The 27,142-nt window shown below is 58.3% G+C and overlaps 1 protein-coding gene across 27 annotated transcripts in view; it reads left to right on the forward strand.

Moving 5' to 3' along the window:
• The window catches only part of ZMIZ1 (zinc finger MIZ-type containing 1), a 232,718-nt gene that overhangs the window by 193,222 nt on the left and 12,354 nt on the right, over positions 1–27,142 (forward strand). For 14 of the 27 annotated variants that reach the window (XM_082719536.1, XM_082719559.1, XM_082719547.1 and 11 more), the window contains 11 exons: positions 4,235–4,379; positions 14,508–14,622; positions 15,584–15,801; positions 16,238–16,436; positions 17,379–17,669; positions 20,433–20,615; positions 21,809–21,886; positions 22,335–22,509; positions 23,158–23,299; positions 24,759–24,969; positions 26,083–26,188. In XM_082719536.1, the coding sequence (XP_082575662.1) occupies positions 4,235–4,379; positions 14,508–14,622; positions 15,584–15,801; positions 16,238–16,436; positions 17,379–17,669; positions 20,433–20,615; positions 21,809–21,886; positions 22,335–22,509; positions 23,158–23,299; positions 24,759–24,969; positions 26,083–26,188 (1,863 nt within the window). The remainder of the gene's footprint in view (positions 1–4,234; positions 4,380–14,507; positions 14,623–15,583; positions 15,802–16,237; positions 16,437–17,378; positions 17,670–20,432; positions 20,616–21,808; positions 21,887–22,334; positions 22,510–23,157; positions 23,300–24,758; positions 24,970–26,082; positions 26,189–27,142) is intronic. The other 13 variants (XM_082719556.1, XM_082719561.1, XM_082719557.1 and 10 more) reach the window with 1 other exon arrangement.

The following is a 27,142-nucleotide window of genomic DNA, read 5'->3' on the forward strand; positions in this document are numbered from 1 at the left end:
GAGGTGGGGAGTAGAATCACCACCATCCCATTTTAGAGATGAGAAAACTGAGGCCCAGGAAGGGTAGGCAACTTGTTCAAGGTGCCACACGGGTGGTGGAGACTGAGCTGGGATTGGGTCTCATGGACTGGTTCCAAAGCCGGTGCCTCCACACTCTCCCAGGGCTGTGTGATGGGTGTGGGATTGATGGGCTGCTTTTCGGGGGCTACTGTAGGATACAGGGTTCCTTCGTTCTTCTGCCCACCCTCCCTCCCTTTCTGGCTTCTGCTTGGATACCTTTGCAGTTGGCTGACAACACTAATTTATAGCTCCCATTCACTCCCTGAGACAGGCAGCTTCTGTTAAGCCCATTTCACAGATGGGGAAACTGGGTTTTCAAGCCTGTGTGAAATCTCAACAGCCAGGGAGTGGCAGGACAGGACCCAAGCCCCATCACCCATGGGACTACAGAGCCAGAGCACTTAGCTCCTGTTCTTGGGTCCTCCCTACCATTGTCCCGTCCCCTACCCTCTCCCGGAGCGGCTTAGGCCCTGGTGCCCGTTGAGACTGCCTTGACCCCTCCTGGAGTAGGTCGGGTTGGCTTCCTCCCGTTCACAAGGTGCTTTCCTGCTGGGGGGAAGAGGGAGCATTCGCAGACCCTCACCTGCTGTCCGGAGAGCACACGCGGTGTTTTCCCAGCTCTCTGCGCTTATTACACCAGACCCTTTTCTCAGCACCTTGTAGGTGTTAGTGTCATTCCAGGGGCCCAGCAGTCCTAAGGAGAGAGCATTAGCATTATGCCTATTATCAGATAAAGAAACTGAGGCCCAGAGAGTGTGTGTAATTCACCCACAGTCACATCCCATTACTGGAACCCAGACTGCCAGGGTGAGTGGTACCCCCAGAACCAGACCCAGGGCTGGCCGCCGTGGCTGTCCAAGCAGCAAGAGGGCCACTCCTTCCCCTGCCTTAGCCCCTTAAGATGGCTGGTATCTCTTCCTGAAGCTCTGCCCAGTTCGGGCAGCCTCGTGCACACCGCACAGTGCCTTCCCATCCCTCCCACCCCATCTGGGGACTCCGCATGTCTGACATCCCGCCTGAGCCCTGAGCCTGTGCTCGGCGGTCCCCTCTCCTTTCCCACCGCAGAGAGGGCACAGAGCAGAGACCCATGGGACCCCATGGACATGCAGGCAAGACCGGCCCCATCTGAGCACACACGCTCCACTCCTCCTGGATGCAGGCACGATGTGGTGTGCACGTAGACGCCCACCCAGCTGGCCTGTCTGTCTGTCCTTGTATGACCCCCTGCCTGCCTCTGTTAGTCCTCCTGGGTCTCAGACAGTGCCGACTCCCTGTTGGGCCGCAGACTGGCTCTCACCTGCTGTCATCACCCAGCCTTTGTGTCAGAGCAGCTTGTGGGGGTCTGCGGCACGAGAGAGCATGCCCTGTGTCCGTGCCGCCACCCCCATGCGTCGTCAGCATGGCCTCTGTGCTAGCTGGCTGCCCGGCCGAGGAGGGGAGGGTGCTGCCTTTCTCGCCCCCTGCCCTCCTCCTCTGTGGCTGTCCTGGTATCTGTGTTATGTCGTGACTGGCTTAGACACACGTCCCATCTGCTCCCCATGTCCCAGGCTCTTCGCAGCCAGGCCCCGCGATGCCACCAGCTTCCTTTCATTCCCTTTATGGAAAACCCCTCCACCAGTGATAGGCAGACGAGGGCTGTCCTTGACCAAGCAGGGGGGTGGCCCGTGACATTGGAGGAAAGCTCCCGCCCGGCGTGGTGGCCCCCAGGAGGAGCACGGGCTGGGAGGGGCGTCCGTGGGCAGCGGGCGACACCATCTGTGGCCGTCCTTTGTGCTGGCAGCCGAGCAGTCCCTCCATCGCCGCGATCCGGCAGGCCTCGTGCTTGGCGTGCAAATCAGTTTCCAGATGCCCAGTACCATCCTCCCCGCCCCCCGCCCAAGAAGCGGTAACTAGGGGCTTGGGAGAAGAATGGAGCAATCTGGAGATTCATTTCTGTTTGTTCCAACCTCTCTGAATAGGCTGCCTCCCCCTCCAGCTGTGGCAGATGTGTGCTGGATGCCTGCTTTAGGGGCGTTTTGCCATGGTTCTGGGCAGACACCCGCCAGGGTAGGGGTCTCTCTGGCATCCTCCTCCCTGGACAGGTGGTGGCAAGATGAGCCTGACAGAGAAGGGCAGGACACATCTTTTAAGATGTAGCTCACCCATTGGCATCCCCTCCCGGAGGCAGAACAGGTACTCTCCTGGCCAGAGGCACAGGCTGGTGTTCAACCCCTGCTGGCCTCTTTGACTGGTGGTCTTTGGGCAGCACACAAGCAGAGCAGACGAACCCAGCAACCCTAGAGGACCCCTCCCCACCCTGACCCCATTCCCCGGGAGAACCATTGCCTGTCCCTTGCGCAGCAGCCTCTGTGCTTCCCCGGGAACAGGTATGCCACCATTGTGGGCAGCTGCCAGTGGGACGTGTGCACAGGGCTCTCCTGCTGGCCTGAACAGTGGCCTCTTGGCTCCTGCCCACCGGGTGAGGGGCAGGAAGGAACCCACCGCTCCCCATGACTGGCAGAGTTGCTGTGGGCCTGGGCAGGGTCAGACAGGACTGCAGAGGGTCCCAGCCCTGCCTCTCAGGTCTGTGCACCAATGGGGCACTTGGTCCAGGATCTGGGCAGTTTGACGTGACAGCCCTGGGAAGCCACTGCAGGGCTCTGTAGGGCAAGGCATCTTTCCCAGCGCTCGCTGAACATGGTGATGGGGGCGGGGGAGTTCGGACGAGGCCGGAGGACTTCCTTGCTAAGTTGGTGGGGCTGGAGTCCATGGCCACTCGGTTTTTGCCTTCTGAAGGGTTTCATCTGCTCTGCCACATTTTGGTCCCGGCTTGGACTTCACTACTGGGGCAATGGGGCAGGAGCACCCCTTCTGTGTCTGCCCCTCTAGCTGTGGTTACTGGGAGCCAGTGACTTCCCTCACCTGAGCTCAGTCTGCTTATCTGTCGAATGGGGTGAGTGGCTGGCATTCTGGATCATGCAGGGTGGATTTGGAGAAAAGGACACAGAAGCATGTCATACAGCATCTAGGTGGGAGAGCCTGGAAATGAGGAAGTGGGCTCTGCGTCCAGCAAGCGGCTGAGCGGTTGTGCTTCCACGGGCGTCTGTCAGACTGGCCTGACTCCTTCCAGAGCTCTCAGACCCGGCTGACCAGTCCTCATGGCAGGAATGGGGCAGTGGCCGGGGTGTGGTCACCCCCTTTTGCTCCTACACCATCTCAGCAATCCCCCCCCCCGCGCACCCCTCCCCACAGCCCTGCGAGGAGGGCAGGGCAGAGCTGAGCAAACTGAGGCCCAGAGAGGGTCTCTGAGCTCTGTTGGTTCACGTAACAAAGTGGTGGCAGCCCAGCCTTCCCAAATCGCTCATGCTTGGATGGACTGGCCAGACGAACTGACCAGGAGGGTGCTTCTGGCCTCTGGCTGCCACATTAGGACAGTGAAGAGTGATTGCCCAATACCCCTTTAGTTAGCTTCAGTTGCTCTTCTCTTGGTGTTCAAGGGCTCGATGCCCGGATGTGGAGGTCCTCCTGGGCTTCTGCCTTCCGTGCCCCCAGCGTACTCTGGGTTAGCCCCCCACCTCACCCTGGGGCTGCCCTCTGCCCTGCAAGTCCTTAGTCCTCCTAAGCGTGGGTGCCCAGCAGCACAGGGACCAGCCTCAGGTCTCCCTGGAAGGCACGGGCACTTTGGTGGGGAAGACTGTCAGGAAGGAGCCCACGGGCATTCCTGGGATCATCAGGAGTCTTCAGGAACGCTCTGGGTTCCGGGTGACTTTTGCCCCTCCTACCCTGCCCCCCGAGGAAAGGCCATGTTGAGCTGACTGTCCAGAGGCCTTGCTGAGAAGTTGGGGGGAACGCAGCACTTCCTAAGCTTGCCCCACATAGGGTCTGTGCTGGGCTCCCTCCCTCCCTCCCGCTCTGGTGGTCTCTCCTTGACACCGTCTCTGACATCCCCTCCATCGAGTCCATGCTCACCTCTGGCCTGTCCTTCTCAGAGTGAGGGCCGTTGACATTGGCCCTCCTTCGGGGTGGCCGTCCCACTCTACAGGTGAGAAGACCAAGGCCTCCTGAGGAGGTTTGGTGGCTCTCCTGGTGTCACATGAGGGTGGAAACACCCAGTCTGGGAGGGTGAGGTGTGGGGGCGGACATAGCAGGGGGAGGTGGCCACGGGGCTGGCTGACCATCCTGTCCTTCCTTGTAGCCCTGCTGTCCTCCTGGTGTGAGGAGCTTGGCCGCCTGCTGCTGCTCCGACATCAGAAGAGCCGCCAGAGCGACCCCCCCGGGAAACTCCCCATGCAGCCCCCCCTCAACTCCATGAGCTCCATGAAACCCACTCTGTCGCACAGGTAAGTGGGTGTGTATCTCCGGGATGGGTCGGGGGCTGCTGGGCGAGCACCGGGCAGTGCCCTTGCAGTGGAAGACCTGGAGGGTTGGGGTGGGGCACCAAGCAGCCCAGAGGATATTCTGTGTTTTCTAAAATGCAGCTGTTTTTGAAATCCTGGTGGAGGAGCACTGTCTCTTCCCCGTCACAGCAGAGGTTGAAAGTGCTGGTCTTACCCAGCGTGGCTGCCCTGTCCCTTTGGTGGAAGGCTGCCTCTTCTTTTAGGTTCTAGACTTGAGGCTGAAGCTTAACTGTCCCGAGCCCAGGGTCTTCCGTTTCTCCTGAGCAGGGTCCTGGGCAAACCCAGAGATACCCAGGGCCCACGAGGGGCTCAGGAACATCACAGAGCTGGGCTCCCACCAGCAGATGGGGACAGAGCCAGCCCAGGCGGAGCAGGCAGGAGCTGAGTGAGGCTGGGCTGTCGGTGCAGGGGTGGGCTCCAGAGAAGCCCGGGATCACAGGTGGGAATGCCTTGGAGGAGGCCGTCGGGCCCCGAGTAAGTGGCCAGTCTGCCCGGCCCCAGCCTCGGAAGGAGCACGTGTTCAGGATGAGCAAACCCTGAAGTCAGTGATTCTGCAGTTCCCTGGCTGAGCTGGGCCCGCTCCCTCTGCATGCTCTGCCGGATGACCCCCCGAACAGCAGGGCCTGCCCTGCTGTCTGCTTTCCCTCCACAAGTCCCCCTGATGACAAACTCAGGAAGGTACACTTGTAGTCAGAGCTAGGCTCTCATCCATGACCCAGCCTGACTGAGGCACCCGCAGCCCAGAGCATGCGGCAGGTGACCTGGGTCCCACCCTGACCCCTAGACTCAGGACAGCGCCCCCTTCTGTGGGTGTTTCTCATTGGGGGGGGGGGCACTGCCGGCATTGGGTCAGGGCATTCAATGTCTCGGTCCCTGCCCACTTGGTTGTTCTAGTGCCCCCCACCCCAATGCTATAAAAGCACCTTCACACATTTTGAGGGGGTGAGGGTATCACCCGTGGTTAAGAACGACGGCTCTAGAAAGGCAAAACCTGCCTTTGGCTGCTGTCCTCCCGTTGCCCTGGCTCAGCAGAAAGCCGCAGGGCTTCTCCGTCGGGGCTGCCAGCCGCTCTGCGCAGGCTGTGGCTGAAGGGAGCCTCAGCGGTCTGCCTATACTTTAGGCCCTTACCACTCCGCCCTGCCAGACACCTGCCGTCTCTCGTTGCCTCCCATCTCCGTCCGTCCTTGATTTCCTCCTCCAAGCCACTGCACGAAAGCAGTCCCGGCTGGTGGACCGGAGCCCCGCAGCCCCACGAGAGGCCTGCCTCGCATCTGCTCAGCCATGACCGTTCAGACTGCAGAGTGCTGTGGCTCTGGACCCTGGCCAGGCCTTTGCCAGGTCGTTGCTGAGCTGAGCTGGGCTGGAGGCCGGAGACCGTCCTGTCCTGGAGTTACCCGGATGAAGGATGTCTGTGCTCCGGGGAGCTGCATTTCGCTAGCTGGGGAGGAAGGCCCACTGAGGCAAAACTGAGACCCAACAGATAGAGGCATGTTTAGGGTTAGGTGACAGGCAGGCCTGGCGTGGGGGTCAGAAGGAGGAAAAACGGCCAGGCTGTCAAGAGGCTTCCCAGAGGACATGGGCCTTAACCTTCAAGGACAAGGACTTGGTCTCAGAGCTGGGTAGGTGCATTCCGTGAGCTTGAACTGGTTTTTCCTCAGGGGGCCGTGACGCAGTGCGCTGCTCCTGATGCCACACTGGTTCAACTCCCTGTAGGGAGCCATGAATGACAGGAGGCAAAGAGGCAGCCTCTCAGAGATGGGAGAGCCCCATCCCCCGGAAGAGTTGCTGAGAACTGATGGAGGGCCAGTTGCTTCCACGGAACGTGGCCTCCTCACATTCTGCACCATACCTCCCTCCCCAAATGACAGAGCTAGAACAGAAAGCAGGACCAGAGCAGGACAGTGACTTGCCCAAGAGCACACAGCCGGTGAGGAGCAGGCCAGTGCTGTGCCCTTCACTCTGCTCCTGCTCCTGGCCATTCAAGACCGGTGAGGGGGTGTCTGGCTGTTTAACCCAACTCTGATCCAGACTTGCCCTATTTCCCAATTCTGTACGATGCCACTACCAGAAAGAAGTGGCATCATTTGAACAGGGACTGGTCCACATCCCTGAAGACCCCACGCTGAGGCCAAGGGCACATTATGGTTGATGATGCAAGGTGGGCCGTTCTCTACTTCTAGCTTCGTGAGTTGCCCAGGAATCCCCAATAGGAGGCATCACATTTTAAGTCCTCATGTAATTTCCCAAATAAGAAGGAAAGTCAGGTACTTTTCACAGAGAGGAAAATTTTCAGGCCCCTTCCTTCGCTGCTGGATTGAGTGACTTGGAGAACAGAAGCCCCTCTTTCCCTTTTAATTCGGGAGACCCTGGGCCACGGGGGGTGATCAGGATTTGGGACTTGGAGGGGTGTCGCTGTTTGAAAACTCAGGGGGGCTTGTCTGTAGGCTCTGAGGACTAGTAAGTAGGAAAGGGTGGGGGGTCCCTGGGAGCCCGGAGCGCCAGGCTGTCTCTGGGGGACCCTGTGACTGTCATGCTTCCGTTAGCTCCGGAGCCACAGTCCCAGCCACTTAAGGGGTAGGTTCCCTGGAGGTGGGCACCACAGCATCAGGGCTGGAGACAACAGGCACACAGTGGCACTTGGTACCACACACACACAAGGATCAGAGGGCTCAGGCGTCCCGCGGCCACTGCTGGGGGTGACAGCGGTCTTGGGGGAACGACAAGCGCCCACGCGTTGAGGAAGAGCTTTATGGTCTGTGGAGCTGTCCTTGGAGTGGCTCTGAGGCTGGCCGGGATGAGGGGCTGTGTGGATGTCGTTCTCTCTGCTCTGCAGACGTGTGCCGTGCTCCTGACCCTAGAAGGAAGGCCGAGCCTGGGGCTGGAAGGGGCCTTGGGCTCACAGCCCCCCCGCCGTCACCTGGACGTGCTGCCAACGTACACTTCTACCTTCTCTCTCAGATTTAAAGGAGTGGTTAAAAAAGCCGTTTGTAATTAGCACATTGTCCCTATGCAAATCAGTGCTGCAAAAGTAATTAAAAGCCTAATAAATCTCATTTACATTCCTAACTTAATTACAGTCAAAGCCCGCTAGAGCTAAGGATGACTCCAAAATCAAGGGGTGCCGCCCTTCCTCTTCCAGGGGACGGGTTTGTGTCTCCTCCTCCCGCCCCCTGGAGAGGCGCCTGGGTGCACCCCGGGTGCTCCGGTTTATGCAGTAGGTGGGCGGCACAGGCACTGAGCCAGGCCCCCGGGCGTGAGTGTCTTCACTCTGTCCTCTCCGGGCTGGGGGCCTCTGGGCAGCTCTGGAACCTCTCTGTGCCTCAGTGCCCTCATCTATAGTACTAGAAACAGTAGTGCAGGACTTCCAGCGCGGTCGGTGCCCGCGGACTCCGACGCACTCACTCTGGTCAGCCAACAGAGAGGGGCTCCATCAGAGCAGAACCCTCAGCCGCCTCCTTTCCTTGGTGCCGCCACACCAGCTTCTCTGTGTTCATCGTTCGCTGCTTCTACAGAGCTGGGCCCAAAGCTTAGGTTGTCATGGGTCCTTCTTCTTGCCCCCAGAAAATTTTTTAAAAAAAGAAAGGGAGGGAGGGAGGGAAGAAGGATTGATGAAGGAGCCAAAAATCCTGCTCCATCGGTTCCAGATTGCTAAGATACAGGATCTTTTCCTTTCCTCCTTCCTACTGAAAAAATGTAAAACCCTCCAACATGCAGTCAGCTGCGCAGGTCCCTCCGCGTTTCACCGCGGGGAGGGAAGGAAGCGGCCCGAGTAATTGTGATGATGGAGAGCCCCGTTAACGGCTCCCCTAGATGAAAGAGGGTGGGGGCTTCCGCTCCTCACTGGCTTGGTGTTTCATTAGCGGGAGCTCTTCAGCCTTGCATGGAGACGGACCCATATAGCCAGATCAGGGAAATTAATTCGGGTCTGACAATACCCTTAATAGGAATTTGTTCTTTCTCCCAAATAAAGTGGCTGTTAGGAGTGCAAGGGAAGAAATAACTCAGCCCTGCCCGCCTCTTCCCTCTGTGAATGTCTGTGTAGACGCTGCCACAGGAGGTACCCAGGAGCCAGGAATCAGCACTCCACTCTTGCTGGGCTTTTACTCATTTTCTCACATTTAGCAAACATCAGTCAGTGCCTATGGAGCTGCCAAACAGACATGTAAATTGTCTACGCTAACTGCAGTGTGAAAAGCTCTTTTATGTGACAAAAAGAGCTGAGGGAATAGAGGAAAATGTCCTTGGTTCTGCTTAAGAGAATCACAAAAGGGAGTGTACCCAGGCTGGGCTTTGGAGTATAGGTAGGAGTTTGGTAGGGGGCAGGAAGGCAAAGGAACACTAAGGAACGCCCCCAGAGGCTTGGGAAATCTGTTCAATGGGCAGTAATGATAAGAACATCCCCCTCTTGTAGCATTTTTTGAAAACTTGTGAGCACTGTCCTCATATCATCAAGTAAATAAGGGCACCTGCACACACTCAGCATGGAAAAATGGAGAGAAAAGTGGAAGTACAATTTAGCAGGGACTCAGTGCCCGGCTCTGGGTGAAACTTTACCTATATTCGTATGCTTCATTCTAGGAGAGTGTTAGTCCCATTTTACAGATGAGAAAGTTGAGCTGACTTAAGTGATATGTCCAAGGTCATAGAAATTGTCAGTGGCGCAACCAAGGCTTAACCCCAGAGACTCGAAGTTTAGAGCTCCGCTATTTAGCAGGGCCTCCCTGTGCCATCTGAGTATTAGTCTCATGAACGTCTAGTTGGAGTCCCTGAATATTTTCTGGGATACTCTGTGCAGGTTTGTTTTTGGGTTTTGGGTTTTTTTCCCAGGTCACTGGGTTTTCTCTGCAGCCAGTCTTTGAGACTAAACTTTTACATGTCCTCTGTCCCTTCATGCTGGGTGGCGTCCCCCAAGAAGCTTAGAAATTGTGCCCCTTCTCAGAATTCTTGGGGACTGCTAGATGTCCCTCATACTTTGTGCCCCCTTTGCATTACCACCATCTCTCTCCTTTTTTTTTTATTTGAGAAGCGGGGTGGAGGGAGTGGGAGGGAGAGAATCCCCAAACAGACTCCCTCTGGGCACAGAACCTGATGTTGGGCTCGATCTGATGACCCTGAGATCATGACCTGAGCATGAACTCAGAGTCAGCCGCTTAGCCGACTGAGCTCCCCAGGCGCCCCTCTCCATCTTTGTGCGGGGAGGTGCTGTCTTACCAGATCCTTAGCTCCCTGAGGCAAGAGGATGAGGTCAAGCCCACCTGGCAGTCTCGCCCTTGATAAGCTCCAGGACCTTGTGACCCTCAGCTCCTACAGATGCGTCTGAGTTGAGCCCCTTTAAGGGATGAAATGAGTTCTTAGGTGAAAGTCCCTTCACCTAGTTCCTTGCCTCTAGAAGCCACTCCATAAACCATAACAACAGCAGCAGTCACCAGTTTTAGGTGCCAGAGGTAAGCTGCATGTGCTCACGTTGCCTTACACGTGGGAGCTCACTCAGACCTCCGGACAGCCTTCTGAGAGACATACTGTTATTGTCCCATTTTACAGACAAGGACCCTAAGGCACAGAGAGAGCAAGTAGCTGCCTCATTAGCTTCCCTCTGTTTCTCTCCCCGGAGGGTGGGTCTCGGTTGCTGGGAGCCAGTGCCCATGGGGTCACAAGCGCACTGTGGGTGGTCAGCAGTCAGGTTTAATGAATGGACACAGTTACTCATTCTCGGGCTTCCTTCTGAGGAGGGTATGGAAAGTCGGTTTTTCTCTCTGGCACTTTGGTTAGCAAAGGCTTTCTGAGTCCTGTAGGTGTGTAGAGACATCATGCCAGGTACAGGTAGCCTAAGTCAGGACTCCTAGGACGGAAGGAGAAAGGCAGCCTCTCCGTGGGCCCCCACTCAGGCCCTGTGAATGTGAGGAACAAGTGGAGCTCAAGCCAGTGAATTTCCCAAGGGCTTCCTGGAGGAGGTGGCCTTTGGAAGAGGAGCCTGGGAAGGATGAGTGAGGAGTGAGGAGGAAGCGTTCCAGACTAAGGATGAGGGTCAGGAGGAAGCATTCCAGACTAAGGAGGCACAGCAGTGGTAAAGCAGCTGCCTCCCGTGAGGAGGTGCTGGGTAGGCAGAACACTGCCTAGATTACAGGTGGCTGCTGGCACGGGTGCCTCTCCCTGGGGACTGGTGTTCTTGCGGTGGTTTTGGCTGGATGGGACTGCCACTCGTGCTGCAGCTTTCAGCATGAGAGTGGGCTCTGGGGTGGTGCACGATGGGGTGTACCCACTGGGGATGCATAGAGCTGGGCAGGATTACTAAGAGTAGGATGCTGACATCCCAGCAGCCCTGGCCTCCCTCTGAACCACAACCCACTATGAAGAAGGGGAGAGAAGTGGTTCCTAGCAGGCAGTTCCAAAATGCCAGGACCCCTGACCCGGGCTGACCTCATCTGCAGTACTTGCCAGTGGAAGGAAAGGCCTCAGGACACCCCCTTCTCCCACAGGCCCCCTAAGGCTTCCTCTTCATCACCCTAGGCCCCCTCCCACCTTGGTAGGGCCCAGGAGCCGGGCTTGTCCTTGTTCCTCGAGTCCACAGGGAGCTGTAGCTGGGCAGCCCCCCGCCCCCTCGTGGTGGTGTCTGAGCCCGGGCAGAGGCGGTGGCAGGGCCGACTGCCATGGGCCTGTGGGGGCGAGAGCCTTCCCTGCGACAGCAGGAGCCGTCTCCCCAGGAGATGAGTCACAGCCGTGTTGGTGCGGCTGCCACTTCTGCTTCTGCAGCAGGTGCGAGTGGGGGCGAGCAAGTCCCTGAGACCGCCCCTTCACGCGTGTGCCTGTCTCTGCCCCCACGTGTGCACGGCACCGTGGCAGCAGGGTGCGTGTGCAGACCCACAACCGTGTCCCTAGCCGCCCGCAAGCACTCCCAGGATGGGCCTGGGACTCTGGGGGTCCCCTTCCAGCCAGACGGTGGGCATGCCGAGTTTGGGAACCACGGTTAAGTTTGCTTCTCACCAAGTTTCGGGTGGAGAGAATGAAACAGGAAGGAGCTGGTTTCCGCCCACAAGGCCCACCCACGGAGCTGTAGGGCGGTCTGGGGCTGGTTTGTCGGCCTGTGCAGTATCCCGGTGAGCGGGGGCCTGCTCCCCCTCCCCCAGGTGCAGGTGGGGCCCTGCCAGGCTCCAGGGGCTCCCAGAGGGCTCTCCTTCTGAGCCTGCCAGGCACATTCTAAAAGGACATCAGCCTGGAGGGTCGCTGGGAGCTTGTGGGCAGAGAAGATGCACACTTGTGCTGTTAAGTTACTAAGGGTCCTGTGTTCTGTCCTGCACACCAAGGTTGAGGGCCTCACAGGACAGCTCGTGTCTAGGGGTCTTCTCTCTTGGTCTAAACTAGTCTGCAGGGCTTTCCTTCAGGCTGCTGGTATGCCAGGCCCAGGACCAGGTGGAACCCCAGTCCTTCGTGATTTCTCCCAGGGAGGTCCTTCCAGCCCAGCTGTGCTCAGGACCAGGCTCATAGCTTCCTTCCCTGGGCTTCTCCACCCCTCCTGAGCTCTCTGGGCTCCTGGATGCACAAGCAGCCCTCCCAGATGCCAGTATGAGCTGTCCTCCAGCTTTGGTCAGTGCATCTGGGCCTCACCTCCTCTTCACTGGCCCATGCTGTGTCTGGCTGGCATGAGTAAGGGGCAGGCAGGAGGTCTGGGTTCCTGAGGGCCTCTCCTCTCCCCCTGGAAATCATGAGTAATGCCCAGGTCTGTGTCCCTTTCTAGCAGAGAAAACCTTTCTGGCTGCATCTTCTTCTTTGAGCCACATCAGACTTGAACTACCAAGGCCTGTGTTGTCCAGACCGCCTTGACTGAGACCCACAGTAAATATGCGTAGTACACCATGACCCAGGGTGCCCACACACTCGCGCGTAAAATCAAGCCACTGAGGAACGTTATTTATTCTTTTTTTTTTAATTAACATATAATGTATTATTAGCCCCAAAGGTACAGGTCTGTGAATCGCCAGGTTTATACACTTCACAGCACTCACCATAGCACATAACCCTCCCCAGTGTCCATAACCCAGCCACCCTCTCCCTACGCCCCTTCCCCTGGCAACTGGAACGTTATTTATTCTTACCGTGCGCTCACCCTTAACTGCTTTCTGTTTAATTCCCTCTTTTTCCCCTCATGCTGGTTTGATGCCATGACCCAGTCGTGTTTCATGACCCACAGCTTAAAAACTCTGAGAACAGAGTAGGGGAATGTCCTTCCTCTGCCCATTTGATAGATGAGAGGAGTCGGTGCAGACAGGCAGGGGAATTTGGACGGGAGCTAGGACAGGACAGGACTCATGACCAGGGTACAAAAACAAACAAACAAACAAAAAACAAAAACAAAAACAAAAAAACAGGGCAGGAGGAAAAGGGAGTAGAAGGGATGGGGTGGCTCTTACCCCAGGAGATCAGGGCAGGCTCCTCCAGCGAGAGGACTTGTGAGCAGAGATAGGAAGGAAGCCAGGGACTGGCTGGGCAGAGAGGGTGTCCGGGCAGGGGGTGAGCAAGCCTGGGCGGACAGTGACACAGCCTCACCTTCCAGTTTGATCACCCCTGCAGGGCCCTGCCTGCCTTGACTGCGTTGGCTGCGGAGGGCTCTACCTGGAAAGAAGCAGGCATGAGACTCAGCCCCCCGCCCCCCACTGGCTTCTCCCTGCCTGCCTATCCCACAGGACAGTGCCTCCCCTCATGAGTCCTGACCTCGGGGCTGGCTCCCAGCACGTCCAGGGCCGGGCCTGGCTTGCCTGCTAGGCCAGGGTCTAAGTTCTCCAGGAGTGAGCAAGCCCTTTTGCCTTCTGCTGACTTCCTGTGCCAGACGGAAGCATGAAGTGCTTTCCCCCAACACCTCCCCCAGACCCACCCCCCATCCTGGTAGCCAACAGTGCCGCCCTCCAGGCCTCCCTGCTGTCAGGAAGCCGTGCAGGGCTGCTACAACACATCTGGGTTCTCTGTGTTTTCTCCCCCCTTGGGGGTCATGTCCAGGGTTGTCTCTCCATGAGAATTACAGGGAGTTCATGCACAGACAGCCCCAGCTCAGCACTCCTGGGGGCTGGGACCCCAGCACTTTCTTCATGCTATAACCCTGACAGCCCCTGCCCCCTCCTGGGGTCACTCTTCACCTGCACCACAGGAACTAAGAGGAAGCCATTATTGAGCACTTACTGTGTGCAGATCAGGGTGTTGGGGCTAAGGTCAATTAGTCCTTGCTTCTGGTGTTTGGGGGCTTCTCAGGAGATGCCCCCAAACACGGTGGGTGCTTCTGGGCCTAGCAGGGAGATGGGGCAATGGGGCCATGGCTGACGGTGCTCCAGCAGAGGTGGAAGTCATGCGGGGAGGCAGGTTAGGGTGGGATTAGCCAGAAGGGTAAATCATGTTGAAGTGTGTGAGTTTGGACTTCGCCTTGTAGACACTGGGAGCCATCGAAGGTCTTTGATCGTGGAAAGGGTCTTGGGTGTTTAAGGGAGCTTAGCTCGGTGGGGACGTGCGCAGGAGATGGGGGCCAGAGCAGGGGAGGAAGCATGGCGGGCAGGCCTGTACCTGTGATCCAGAGGCAGGAAGGCGGGGTAACGTAAGGAACTTCTTGCCAAAGGCCAGATCAGGTGGGCTGGGTGGCCAACCTGCTGCAGAGTATCAGGAGGAAGGGGGAAGAGGCGAGCTTCGGACTGGGGCCATTCCGGTGTTTTCTGAGAAGGGACTGGGAAGTTCCGAGGGGAAGCTGGCACGGGGGGAAGTAGAGCTCTTTCTGGAGAGACACTTCGAGTCTGAGCATGGTGGAAGGAGGAGCTCAGGTGGGGCCTGGGGGTCTGTCTTCTTCCTTTGGGCTAAGGTGAGGCAGACAGCCATGGGGGTGGGACCTCCACAGCGATGCGGGGAGACTTGGTCACTGGCACGGTTTGCCACCGCGTGAAGCAGGTCTGTTTTGCATTGGACCCCATGCCAGACATAGGGGGTCTAGACAGAGATGGGGGTCACCTGGGTTTGACTGGAAGCTGTGGAGGACAGTGAGGTGATGGGACCCTCCTTTGTATGCAGTCCCTGAGGAACCCCTTCTGTCTCCCTCTGCAGTGATGGGTCATTCCCCTATGACTCTGTCCCTTGGCAGCAGAACACCAACCAGCCTCCCGGCTCCCTCTCTGTGGTCACCACAGTTTGGGGAGTGACCAACACATCCCAGAGCCAGGTAAGAGCCTGTCCTGCCTGCAGCCGCAGCCCCTCCCCAGCAGGACCATCCCTTGAGCATGGGGACCTTAGCATCATCTCCCATGCCAGCCGTCCTCGCTCTGCCCAGCTGGAAAGACCAGCTCCTGGGGCACACTCAGCCGTGGGCACGCCACTACCCTCCATGCTTGCTCTGGAGGGCAGCAGCTGGCCCCTAGGCCACCATCCCCATCTGTTTGAGGGTGTTTCTGGGAATAAAGTTCATCTTCGGAGAGCTGGGGGTTCTTCCCTAGCCCTCGTTTACTTGGGTTGGATAAATAGGAGAACTTCTTGGGTGTTGTTGGTCTCAGAGCTCCAGTGTCTGGGGTCTTTGACCTTGGGTAACCCCAGATAGATTTCAGCAAAATGGTGAGCTTTCAGCTCGTGACACACCCCTCCCGCTGGCCAGCTTGCCCTCCTGCTCTCACCCCTTCCTCTTTCCTCCACGCCTTCTTGTCCAGTCTGCTCGGCCTCTGCCACAGGTAGGGGCTGGTGGCCGCCCCCGAGGGCAGCCCCAGGCTTCCCTGCAGTTTCAGGCCACAGGCACCCCTCGGCCAGGATCCCGCTGCCCTCCAGAGTTGGCAGTTTGGGCTTCTCTTTGCCCTGACAGAGCAGCAGCCCAGTTCTCTGGGCATCCAGACCCCTTGGCAGGGGAGGGCTGAGAAGTCCAGTTCCTTCCACCTACAGCGGAGGGCAGGACCAGCCCCTCCTGGTTCTATCACAGGCTGGGGTTCTTATCCCCTGCACTGCCAGCTTCCAGGCCGCATTACCCACTTCGAAGCATTTGTATGGTCTGGGGACCGTTCACGCCTCCAGGTTCTCCCCTTTTCCCTCTGCCCTCCCCCATTGTACCATTTCAGCTGCGCCCCCCACCCCCCAGTGTCTCCTCTTTCCCTCCCGCGCCCCCTGGGGCACCACTTGGGTGACAGCCTCTCTGCCCACAGGTCCTCGGGAACCCTATGGCCAATGCCAACAACCCCATGACTCCAGGCGGCAACCCCATGGCATCGGGCATGACCACCAGCAACCCCGGCCTCAACTCCCCCCAGTTCGCCGGGCAGCAGCAGCAGTTCTCGGCCAAGGCTGGGCCCGCTCAGCCCTACATCCAGCAAAGCATGTACGGCCGGCCCAACTACCCCGGCAGCGGGGGCTTTGGGGCCAGGTGAGCAGCCCCCCAGGAACAGCTTTGGCCCTGCCCTTCCCCCTCTGTCCCGGAGCAAGTGTCAGGTTGAAACGCCCATGGGCAAGGTGCTCGGGGTTTTTTGAGGCACCATGTCCTCCTCCAGAAGGTGGGCTCCCCATGGCAGCGAGATGCAGTTATCTCGTGCCCGGGAGGGTCCACGCAAGCCGGACCCACCTAGGGCTTCGGGAACACAGCAGCTTGCCTGTCGCCAAGGGGCACGAAGGGCTGCCAACCCACAGGAGGCCCCTCTCCCCTATTTGGGTTCGGAGTCCAGACGCCTCCCCGTCTGTGTGCCCTGGGGCAGGAGGTCACGGAAGGACCCGCATTCTCCCCCCCAGCCTCCAAGCCCAGGGCTGACAGTGGGTTCATCTCTAGATTCAGGCAGTGTCTAAGTCTCCCCTTCTTCTCCTTGCAGTTACCCCGGGGGTCCTAACGCCCCCGCAGGCATGGGCATCCCTCCGCACACCAGGCCGCCCGCTGACTTCACTCAGCCCGCGGCTGCTGCTGCAGCAGCTGCGGTGGCAGCGGCAGCAGCCACGGCCACGGCCACAGCCACGGCCACTGTGGCAGCCTTGCAGGAGACGCAGAACAAGGATATAAACCAGTATGGACCGGTAAGGGCCCCGCTAGTCCTGGTCCAGCCTTGCCCCCCCCCAGCAGAGTTGGGGTGTTGATGCCGTGTGTGCTGGAAATGCTGATGGTGTCAGGGTGCGTCTGGGTTTCCTTGGAGGCATGTGGACGGGTGTGTGTTAGGACGTGGGTGTGTCAGAGTGGTTGGGTGTGGTGGGTGGGGAGGCCGTCTGGGTGCTTGTGTTTGTTCTGCGTGGGTTTGTGGTTCGTGTGTGTCTGCGAATGGGGATAGACATTCTTTATCGCCCTCTGGGTGCCTGCTCACCAAAGAGCGGGCTCAGTGCCTAAAATGCCTTGTCACCAGTGTGTCCCCGTGGTGGCTTCTGAAGAGCATATACTCTTAGTCATCCCATCTGAGGATTGAACCCAGGTCCCATTTCTGCTCCCCTGACCTTCAGGACTGGTGGAGTGAGAGGAGGGAGGGTTCCCCGAAGGAGTGGAGGATGGGACAGGAGATGGGGCTTGGAGGAAGGGGACAGCGGGGCAGGTGGGCAGAGGTGGGAGCTGGGATTGCCTTGGACTTTGTGGATGGAGGGCGTGTCTCCACTGGCCGAGGGCGGGGCCAGGGCTTCCAGGAAAGGGGCTCCTGCCTCCATCCTCATTCCCCTCCATCCTCCCATGCCCCTCCCCACCTCTGCACCTTCTTTCCCGTTCCCTGCCTGCCTCCCTGGAAATGCTGCCTGCTCTCTGGAGTGACTGCACCCCACCCCGGAACACCCCTTGGGCTGCATCTTTCCTGTGCGGCCTGCAGAGGGCAGTGGTGAGCCCAAGAGGCCAGACATCCCTTGGGGCCTGGTCACCAGCTGCAACCCCACAGGAAAGTGCCCCCCTGGCCCAGAGCCTCCCACCTCCCCCACCCTTCCCTCCCTGCACTTTCAATGCATGTGGCATTTTATTCTTTTTTTTTTCTTCTTCTCCCGTTGAAGGTCTGTTCCTCTTTCCAGATGGGTCCCACCCAGGCGTATAACAGCCAATTCATGAACCAGCCCGGGCCGCGGGGGCCTGCCTCCATGGGGGGCAGCATGAACCCCGCAAGCATGGCGGCTGGCATGACACCCTCGGGGATGAGCGGCCCTCCCATGGGCATGAACCAGCCCCGGCCGCCCGGCATCAGCCCCTTTGGCACGCACGGGCAGCGGATGCCCCAGCAGACCTACCCGGGCCCCCGGCCCCAGTCCCTTCCCATTCAGAGCATAAAGAGGCCATACCCAGGAGAGGTGAGTGTGACAGCAGGCAGGTGGTCACTAGGGTGGGAGGTGGGGTGGACCCAGGGCTTGAAAAGAGATGGGCTGTGGGCAGGACCTTGGAAAGGGCAGGAACTGACCAGCACCAAACCTGGACCAAAAGTCTGAGCCTTAGGACAGAGTCAGGCTTCTGGCTTGGAGACCATCTCTGCCATTTCCCAGCTGGAAGCCCTTGATCAAGTCATGTTCCCTGCTGGAGTCTTGGTTTTTCATTTGTAAAAGATGGCGCTGATCCAGCCCACCCCTGGGGTCGCTTGGGAGATGTGAATGAGGAGCTGGACAGGAAGCACTGGGCTGGGGGCCGGCACAGGCAGCAGCAGCTGCGGTTGGCGTGGTGTTTTGTCTTGGCACAGACACTAGCCGGGTGGCATTGGTAAGGAGCAAAGCCTTCTTGGGTCCACGTTCCTCACCTGCACACAAGAGCTTCTTTCTTGCAAGAGTGAGAGAAGGAATAAAAGTCTGTAGATATCTAAAGGCTGTGCGTGTCAAAGAAGCGACTGGAAGACAGACAGCGTGCTTCTTAGGGCTCTTCTCAGCCAACTGTCAGCTGCTCTTTCAGGAGGAACACTGCCTCACTGGCTGCCCAGCCAGCTCAGTGAAGGGAAAGGTGAAGATTTAAGGAAGCAAAACCCACACCCGTCCACTGGCAAATGAGACTCGCAGAAAAGGGGATCACCTTCCTAGAAACCTGTCTAAGCAGGAGCCCATAAGGAGGTGACACACAGGGGGTATCCGGAATGAAACGTGGGGTCAGAGAAAGAGGACTTCCCGGAGGAGGTGTCATAGGGCCTTCAGTGAGCCGTGGGAAAAGCTGGCAGCCAATGGCCTATCTGGGTAAGGCTTTAGTTAACCTGCAAAAGACACAGGGACCCTAGAATCCTGACCCAGTGCCTGCTCCTCAGGAAGCCTGCCTTGGTTCCTTACCTAGGCAAAGCTTCTTGCTGAGCCATCTCCACCACAGCTCTCTGTTTGCCGCCTGTTCTCAGACTGGCTCCCCCCACCCCCATCCTACTTGCCTCCAAACTGTGGCCTTCAGCTTGGCCTTGTGGTGGGTTTAGAGGCCAGAACTTACGTTCCTCGAAGGTCTGTGTGATTCCCTCAGCATTCCCCCTAGCTCAGGCTTGACCATTGTTGGAGGTGTCCTGAGTTCAGAAGGGGAGAGTTCAGGGACCTCCTCAAACACAGGGAGCCTGGCTCAAGCCCAGACACTCCTGGGTGGCACCGATTCAGGAGGCACCAGCCAGAGAAGGACCGTGCTCTCGAGGTCCTGGCTGTCCTTGGGCGGGGGATGCTCAAGCTCCTGGTCTCATTGCCACACACAGTCCCCACAGGAGTTCTGGACCCCTTGCAGCCCATCTGTCCTCAGACTCCCAGCATCCCTGTTGGCTGGGCTAGTGATGCCATCTGCAGATCCAGCTTTGGGACTGGCGGCCACTAAGGAGGAGATCCCAAGAAAGGAAAGGCAGAGAAAGTCTCAGTCCTTGCCCTGATGTCCACCTGCACCTGTGAAGGCACACACCGGAAGCTTTGAATTATGTTCACTGAGTCATCCTCTTCATGGAATGCTGATGCTTCCCCATTTACAAAATGCCTGGCACTGGGCTGGGACACTGCGTGATCCCAGCCCGTGTGGCCTGACCCTGTCTGAGAAGGCGGGCATCACCCTTCAATGCTTCTAGAATCTGTGAGCCGTTGGAACGCTGGGGCAGGTGTCAGACTGGCTGGTCCCACACGGGACTCCTCTTCGGTGGCCTGATGGGCAGGCTCCCCTCCACCCTTGCTCCTCCAGTGCTATGACAGGAACCACACAGTCACCCACAGCAGCCACCCCTGTCGCTGCAGTGTGAGGGGCAGAGGTCCTCAGTACTGACACAAGACACCTCCTCCTCTCTGCCGCTGAACTCTGGACTCTGCTTTCATTTGCTGAGCAAGTGTTTATGGAGGGTCTACTCTTTGCCAGACACGGGGACACAGCCAGGACCTCTGAGCCTAGAGGCAAGAAGGACAGTTTAAGTAGATAAGGAGACCAGGAGAAGAAACCACCAACCTGGCGGGATGCCCTGGCCTGGAGTGTCTGGGTGGCAGGTGGCCCTGAGGGTCCCCTCACCTTACGGAGCGGGGAGGCGGCTGCAGGGGTGGACATCGGCGTGTCAGGGGTCACCTTGTAGATCCTCGAGGACAGGGGTCCTTCTCTCTCGGTTGCCTGTCTTGAGAGGGTTGTCTGGACCCCCCACAAGCCTGCTTCTCTCGACCTCTGCACGCATGGCCCAGAACTGAACATCCGTGTGTGCTGTTCGGTGTGGGGTATGGAGCCAGGGCCCCTCATATTCAGCTTCTGAATGCAGGGGTTGAGGGGGCCCCCTTTCCGGAAGCACATCCCGTCGTCTGTGTCACCTGCCACAGACCAGGCGCTGGGAGACACATAAAGGGGGCTTTAGAATCGAGCCCCCTCCTAACAGGATGAATGAGAGTCTCTGAAAGCGGGTTACTTGGGGGGAGGCTGCTCACAGGGAGGTGGCCCCCAAGCCAGATGGAAAGAACGTCGTGTCCCCAGATGTAAGGGCAGCAGGGGGGCTCAGACAGCCTCTGTGCCGCCACCCCCCTCTGGGTGGAGGAGGCAGTTTGTGGAAAAGGGCAGGGATGAAGGTGTGGGCCAGGGTGTTCCAGGCCTTCTGGTAAGTGGCTTGGCTCCACGACACTGACAGCCTTTCTCCTCTCCTCTGTCTGCTGCCACAGCCCAACTATGGAAACCAGCAATACGGACCAAACAGCCAGTTCCCCACCCAGCCAGGCCAGTACCCAACCCCCAACCCCCCACGGCCGCTCACCTCTCCCAACTACCCCGGGCAGAGGATGCCCAGCCAGCCGAGCACCGGGCAGTACCCGCCCCCCACGGTCAACATGGGGCAGTATTACAAGGTGAGTCCCACCACCCCACCGGCCCCTTTCTTCATCTCCACCTCATATCCCTGCCCCCAGCTGGGTCATCTTGGTCCTGTGTGTCCCCTGAAGTCACCAGGGGGCAGGCAGAGATTTCCGGATGTGTCCTCGAGAGCTCAGAGCCATGGCCAAAATGTCATGCTGGCTTCTCTTGGTTCCTTTTCTCATGGGGCTCAGACAAGGGCTTTCCCCTTCCCTGTTGCTGTTTACAGCATGCACCGATGATCATAAAGGAAGCACGGGGTTTTTTTATTTTTTTAAAGGTTGTATTTATTTATTTGAGAGAGAAAGACAGCGAAAGAGGTAACACAAGCAGAGGGAGTGAGAGAGGGAGAAGCAGGCTTCCTGCTGAGCAGGGAGCCTGACATGGGGCTCGATCCCAGAACGCTGCGATCATGGCCTGAGCTGAAGGCAGACCCCACGCCTGAGCCACCTAGGTGCCCTGGAAATAACTTTTTTGTTTTGTTCTGTTTTAATAGCATTCATCTGGTTATATTAATACTAAGTTCTAAACCTTTTTCTCCTACTGCCCGTGACTGCCCATGAGCATCAGCATTTTACATAGTTATTATTAAGGTTGTCATTTTCAATCTGTTTCTTTTGCTTAACGTGAAATCAGTTACTTGCTGTTACAGAGTCTCTGCGGTTTTCAGTTTTCTAGGGTGCCTCACCTGTGGATCTAAGCCACACTGTATTTTATCGTTCCCTTCCTGTCTGACATTTGCATTGTTTTTGATTCTTCACTTTCAAAGTAACACCGTGATGGATATTTCCAGGCATCTAGCTTTTTCCTTCTTTGGGATCATAAAGTTCGTTCTCAGGAGCACAGAGAACTCTGGACACACTTGACGTGTATTTGCCCAGGAATCATGCTAACTTCCACAACCACCCAGCCACCACTCCAACTTCAGCATTCTGGGTGTTTCTGTTTTTGTGAACTCTTGCTGTATCACTAGCTGTGGACAGAGAGAGAGGAAATTCTGTTCCGGGATGGGGAGGGGGTGACCTGCCCTACCCCTTGGGGGTCCCACTCCGCACCCCAGCACTGGATGGGCCTCATCAGCATCCCCTGTATTGTACTCCTGGCCAGTTTTCATATTGGGAGAGAAAGCAGGCTTCTGGTAGCTTCTCCACCTTCCACTCTCACCACATCATGTGTCTTGCATTAACAGCCAGAGCAATTTAATGGACAAAATAACACCTTCTCGGGAAGCAGCTACAGTAACTACAGCCAAGGGAATGTCAACAGGGTACGTTCCACTTTTGATCTGGTGTATTTGTGTGTCTAAGGGGCCTGGCCGTTCCCACCTGAAGCCCATGGATGGGGCTGTACTCCCTAGTCCTCAGCTCCTGGGAGCAGTGATGCCCAGACAGAAGCCACAGGTCCAGGCAGGTGGGGCAGGGATGAGTAAGGACTAAGAGCAGAAGGGAGAGGGGCTCCTAGGGAGCCAATTTCCCGGGGTCCTGCAGGCTCAGCTCCATCTGAGGACCGCGCTGGGCTGGAGTGATGACATAGGCAGCCAGAGACCCAAGTGCTGGCCAGGATGGAGGGATTTCCAGGGGGACTGGCTCTCCACCCTTCGGGGAGTAGGGACTACAGCCCCAGGACAACCGGGTGGGTGGGGTATACATCCAGAGCCATAGTCCCTCCCATCCCTGTGACCCCATAACCTATGTGTGGTTTCTCTTTCCCTCCAGCCTCCCAGGCCAGTTCCTGTGGCAAATTACCCCCACTCACCTGTTCCAGGGAACCCCACGCCCCCAATGACCCCCGGGAGCAGCATCCCCCCGTACCTGTCCCCCAGCCAAGATGTTAAACCACCCTTCCCACCTGACATCAAGCCAAATATGAGCGCTCTGCCGCCACCTCCAGGTGAGTGCCCCACCTTCTCCCTCTGTCCGACCAGCTCCCCCTAGGGCCCTAAAGAGGGCCAGGAGCCAGGGGGCTTAGATGTTGCACTGCCTGTGGGGGCTGGGCATGTGGAAAGGGCAGAAGGGCTTTGACGCAGGTAAGCCCCACCCACAAGGGAAATTTGGGGTGGTTCTGGGCCATCCACAGCCCTGAGCCGCTGGAGGCAGGAAGCAAAAGCAGCTCCCAGCCATGGAGAAGAGCTGGGTGGAGGAGCCTGGGGCTTCCAGAATAGGGAGTAGGTGGGGCCAGAGGGAAGTAGCGCCAAGATGAGGGGGACAAGAGATGCAGGGATGCTGGGGATGGCATGGGGCAGACTTGGAGAAGCAGTGGGCTCCCTGGTTTGCACACAGGCGGATAGCCCAGCTTCTGTGGCCGTGTTTACACACACATCTGCACAATCCCAGCTTCTGTGGCCGTGCTTACACACCCACCTGCACGGTCCCAGCTTCTCTGGCCATGTTTACACACACACCTGCGCAGTGTCAGGAGCCTAGAGCCAGGAGTGTATGTCATGTGGGGACGCGAGCTCCACCCACCTCCCCTGAGCCCACACTTGTCCGTGCCCACGGTGGCACCGGCGTGCGGCTCACCTGCGGCTCTCCTGCCCAGCCAACCACAACGACGAGCTGCGGCTCACGTTCCCGGTGCGGGATGGCGTGGTGCTGGAGCCCTTCCGCCTCGAGCACAACCTGGCCGTCAGCAACCACGTCTTTCACCTGCGGCCCACGGTCCATCAGACGCTGATGTGGAGGTGAGTGTCGTGCTGGGGGCCCAGGCCCAAGTTGGGCGGGAGAGGCCTCTGCTGGTGACCTCCCTGGCCGGGCATTGCCCTGAGCGGGCAGTAGCAGCCTCTGCCTGCTACCTTCACCTGCTTGGCCTCACTGACTGGGCCCCGCTCTGGGCAGGGTCTGGGGGATGTCGTGGGGAACTTGCAGGCAGGCCTTGGCAGGTACAGTGGCCCGAGGGCAGGGAGCAGCTTTGGCTCACTGTAGGCCTGAGGGAATGGTCAGGGATGATCTCCTAGAGGAAAAGGTGGCTAGCTTAGACCCAAAGACCTTCAAGACCCAAAGACCACTGGCAAGAGGAACTTGAACATGGCTTGTTCAGGCTAGAGCAGGAATGTAGAGGAATAAGACTGGGTTGGACAGGACCAGAAACCCCTACGCACTGCCAGAGGCTGGCCACTGAGCCAGGCCACTGCTCAGATGTCCAGACACACCAGAAGGCAAGGGCTGAAGGTCCAGGCTAGGCCGCGCCCTGTGTTCTCTGCCTTCTACACCTGACCTCTCTTGATCTTGTCAGTGGGCTGTGCTTTTCCCATTGACAGTGAAGTAGAACAGGGAGTTCTCCCAGCAAGCGGCAGAGCTGGGACTCGGGCCTAGTTCTCCTGGATGCCAGAACCCATTGGTGTCCTCACTCTCAGTCCTTCTTCCTCAGGCAAGACTCACACTGCCCGGCCACCACTGTGACCAGAGTCTCTCAGCTTCCCAACAATGGGCAGCTGAAAGGCACAAGATGAATATGCACTGGGCATATCCACACAGCTCGCTCAATGCCTTGACCCTGCAAGGCAGGCTTCAGCAGGGGCTACAGACAGAGCTGGGGTGGGTGGAAGGGCCCAGGAGCCCAGGTGCTCAGGCAGGAGGGTGGAGAGACCCCTGTGCAGAAGCCCTGCTCACCCGTCCATTCTTACCACAGTGCCCTTACCTAGGAGGCATCCCGTGGCCCTGGCCAGTGTAGTTTCCACACATACGTGGTCGCTGCTGGGTTCACAAGTATCTTCTGTGCTGTATGTCTGGCACCCAGCAGGGAACTGAATCAGATGCAGCCCAGGCCTGGGTGCTTCTCCCAGCTGGAGTCTGGGTTGGGCATAATCAGCCTCCCAGCTGGTCTGCTCACATTAGTGTCTGTCCTTTCTGTCCCTCTGTCTCTATCCTGGGGGAGTGGCAGTCACCCTGATAGGGAGGGGTCTGGGGGAGACCAGCAGAGCTGTGGGGTGTGGCTGGAGTCAACAGTATGAGAGAGCATGGGTGGCCGGGAGGGCTTTTGGCCAGGGACATGGGGAGAGGGGCTGTCCAGGGTGGGAGAGGAGAGTGCAGGAGTTTGAGGGCAGCGGTCACAATGGAGGACGCGCGGCCCCAAGGACCTCGGCTGTGGCCAGATCACCCAGGCCATGGGCGGCACCATCTGAGCGCTGCCCCGCCCCTCAGGTCTGACCTGGAGCTGCAGTTCAAGTGCTACCACCACGAGGACCGGCAGATGAACACCAACTGGCCGGCCTCGGTGCAGGTCAGCGTCAACGCCACGCCCCTTACCATCGAGCGCGGCGACAACAAGACCTCCCACAAGCCCCTGCACCTCAAGCACGTGTGCCAGCCGGGCCGCAACACCATCCAGATCACCGTCACGGCCTGCTGCTGCGTGAGTGTGTGGGCGGGGGCGTGGCATGGGGAGTGCCCCTCTGGGGCGCGGCCATGTCCTCGCGGCTCTGTCCCCATCCCCGTAGCCACTGAAGTGACCTTTCAGCAACATGCCTCTGTACACGTGCGGCGGTCCCTTGGGGCTATGGGATAACCTTCAGAGGCGCCAGGCTCTGGCCATAGAGGTGGCCTTTCCCACTCTCTTGCCACAGCTCCCATCCTGTCCATACACATGCCTCCACTTCCTCTGGCGGGTCCCTCCTCCTGGACACCTCCCAGTGCCCACCACTGTCTTCTGCTGGTGGAGGTCTGTGTGCCTTGAAACCAGCACTGTTCTGGCTTCATTCACAAGAAGTGTTTATATTCTAATCAACCTTTGACGCAGACCCACTCCATCAAGTCTGGAGTTAACTTTCTCCCTTCTTCACCCAACCCTGCTGTCTCAGAATCGAGTGTGTATGTGTCCATCCGATCTGTGACCTGCTCTGGGTCCCCATCTGAGCCACTCTCCTACCCCCAGAGATCAGGGCCTGCACATAGGGCTTGTTCAGGGACATGTGGGGAAGTAGGTTGCCTACCCCACTCTGCTGGCCTCTGTGGGGGACACGGGAGAAGGAAAATCACTGATCCTGCCCTTACAAGCATAGGGACACCAAGGCTACCTAGAGACAGGAGTCACAGAATCAAGAGCGTGGAGAGGCTCTCGAGGGTGTACAATCCTGTGAGGCTTCCTGGAGGAGTGAAAACAGGGATAACACTCTGTCAGGAATGGTAGAGAACACATGATGGGGGGTAGTGCTGAGTGAGGTCAGGAAGTGAGGCCAGCTCCAGTCCTGATGCCGGGTGTCCCATAACCTGATGCCAGGGGTGTTTCATTGTCAGCCCAGGCCCCAGGCAGCTGTCCCAAGGGGTGACCCCTGCCTGGATCTCCAGGCTCACCAGTCCCAGGGCACATCCTGGGGCCTCAAGGGGACCTGTTCTAGAGTGGTATCACTATGGATCATGGACCCTTTCCTGTGCTTGGCCTTCAGGGGCCTTTGGGCACAAGTTGGGACCACAGGGAGGCGTAGGGGGACCGTAGGGCGGGGACTGAGCCCACACTCTCTTCTGGCAGTCCCACCTCTTCGTGCTGCAGCTGGTCCACCGGCCCTCCGTGCGCTCCGTGCTGCAAGGCCTCCTGAAGAAGCGCCTCCTGCCAGCCGAGCACTGTATCACAAAAAGTAAGTGTGGGGGCACAGGGAGCCAGAACCAGTCGTAGCCCGTGTTCGTTGTCCAGCCACGTTCATCATCCACCCAGGACTCGCCTTGGGCTCCGTGCACAAACCACAGGGCCCACGTTCCCCTTGGCACCAGTCCCCATCCCCAATTCATGTCCCTCCTTCTGGAGCCGTGGGGATGATCAGAGTAGCATGGCCTGTGAGACCTCCCTAGCCTGTTCAAGTGGGCTCACAGCACAGGGGAGTGAGGCAAATTAAAAGGAAACGCCATGATGTAGACAGGCCAGGCAGGCTTCCTGGAAGCGGTGATCACCTGGAAGATCACCTCTAGGAACTGGACAAAGGGGATCTTCAGCAGAAGGGAGGCCCAGGGGTAATTTCCCGACTGGCCTCCCCAGCTTGACTGCTGGAGAGAGGGATTTGACTCAGAGTCAGGTCCTTTGGAGGAAACACCCAGGTCATTAGTGAGGGGTACTATGCCGGGAGGTGCCCTGCGGCGCCTCCCTCTCACTCTGCTTCTTCACATGACCTCCTGAGCCCCTGATTCCCGCCAGGCACGGGTCCATTCCCATTTCTGCCCTTGCAGAAGCAAATGTGCCTGACCCAGAACATCATGAGCTGTGCCAGACTGGGTTTCCACACCTGTGGTAGGAAGTCCCCCTTCCTAGGGAATGCGGGGCCTATTCCACAGAGACTGGGGAGCTGACATGGTGACCTCTGGGGACACATGCCTCCCACACATCGCGCGTGGGGGCTGCCATCCCAGAGTGCTGGGTGGCCCAGGTTGCCCGGAGGGCCAAGCCTCCCCTCCAGTCAGGCCGGGCTGCACCTCTTATTCCCGGGGCCTCCCAGTGTCTTCGGGGCCGTGGAGAAGCAGGCGGTGTCCCAGCCCCAGGAGGGAGTGCCATGTGTGTGGGATGGGCGTGTCTCCCACATCCACTTGTGCCTCCTGCCCCA

The sequence above is a fragment of the Mustela nivalis genome (assembly GCF_964662115.1).
Source record: "Mustela nivalis genome assembly, chromosome: 2".
Classification (NCBI taxonomy): domain Eukaryota; kingdom Metazoa; phylum Chordata; class Mammalia; order Carnivora; family Mustelidae; genus Mustela; species Mustela nivalis.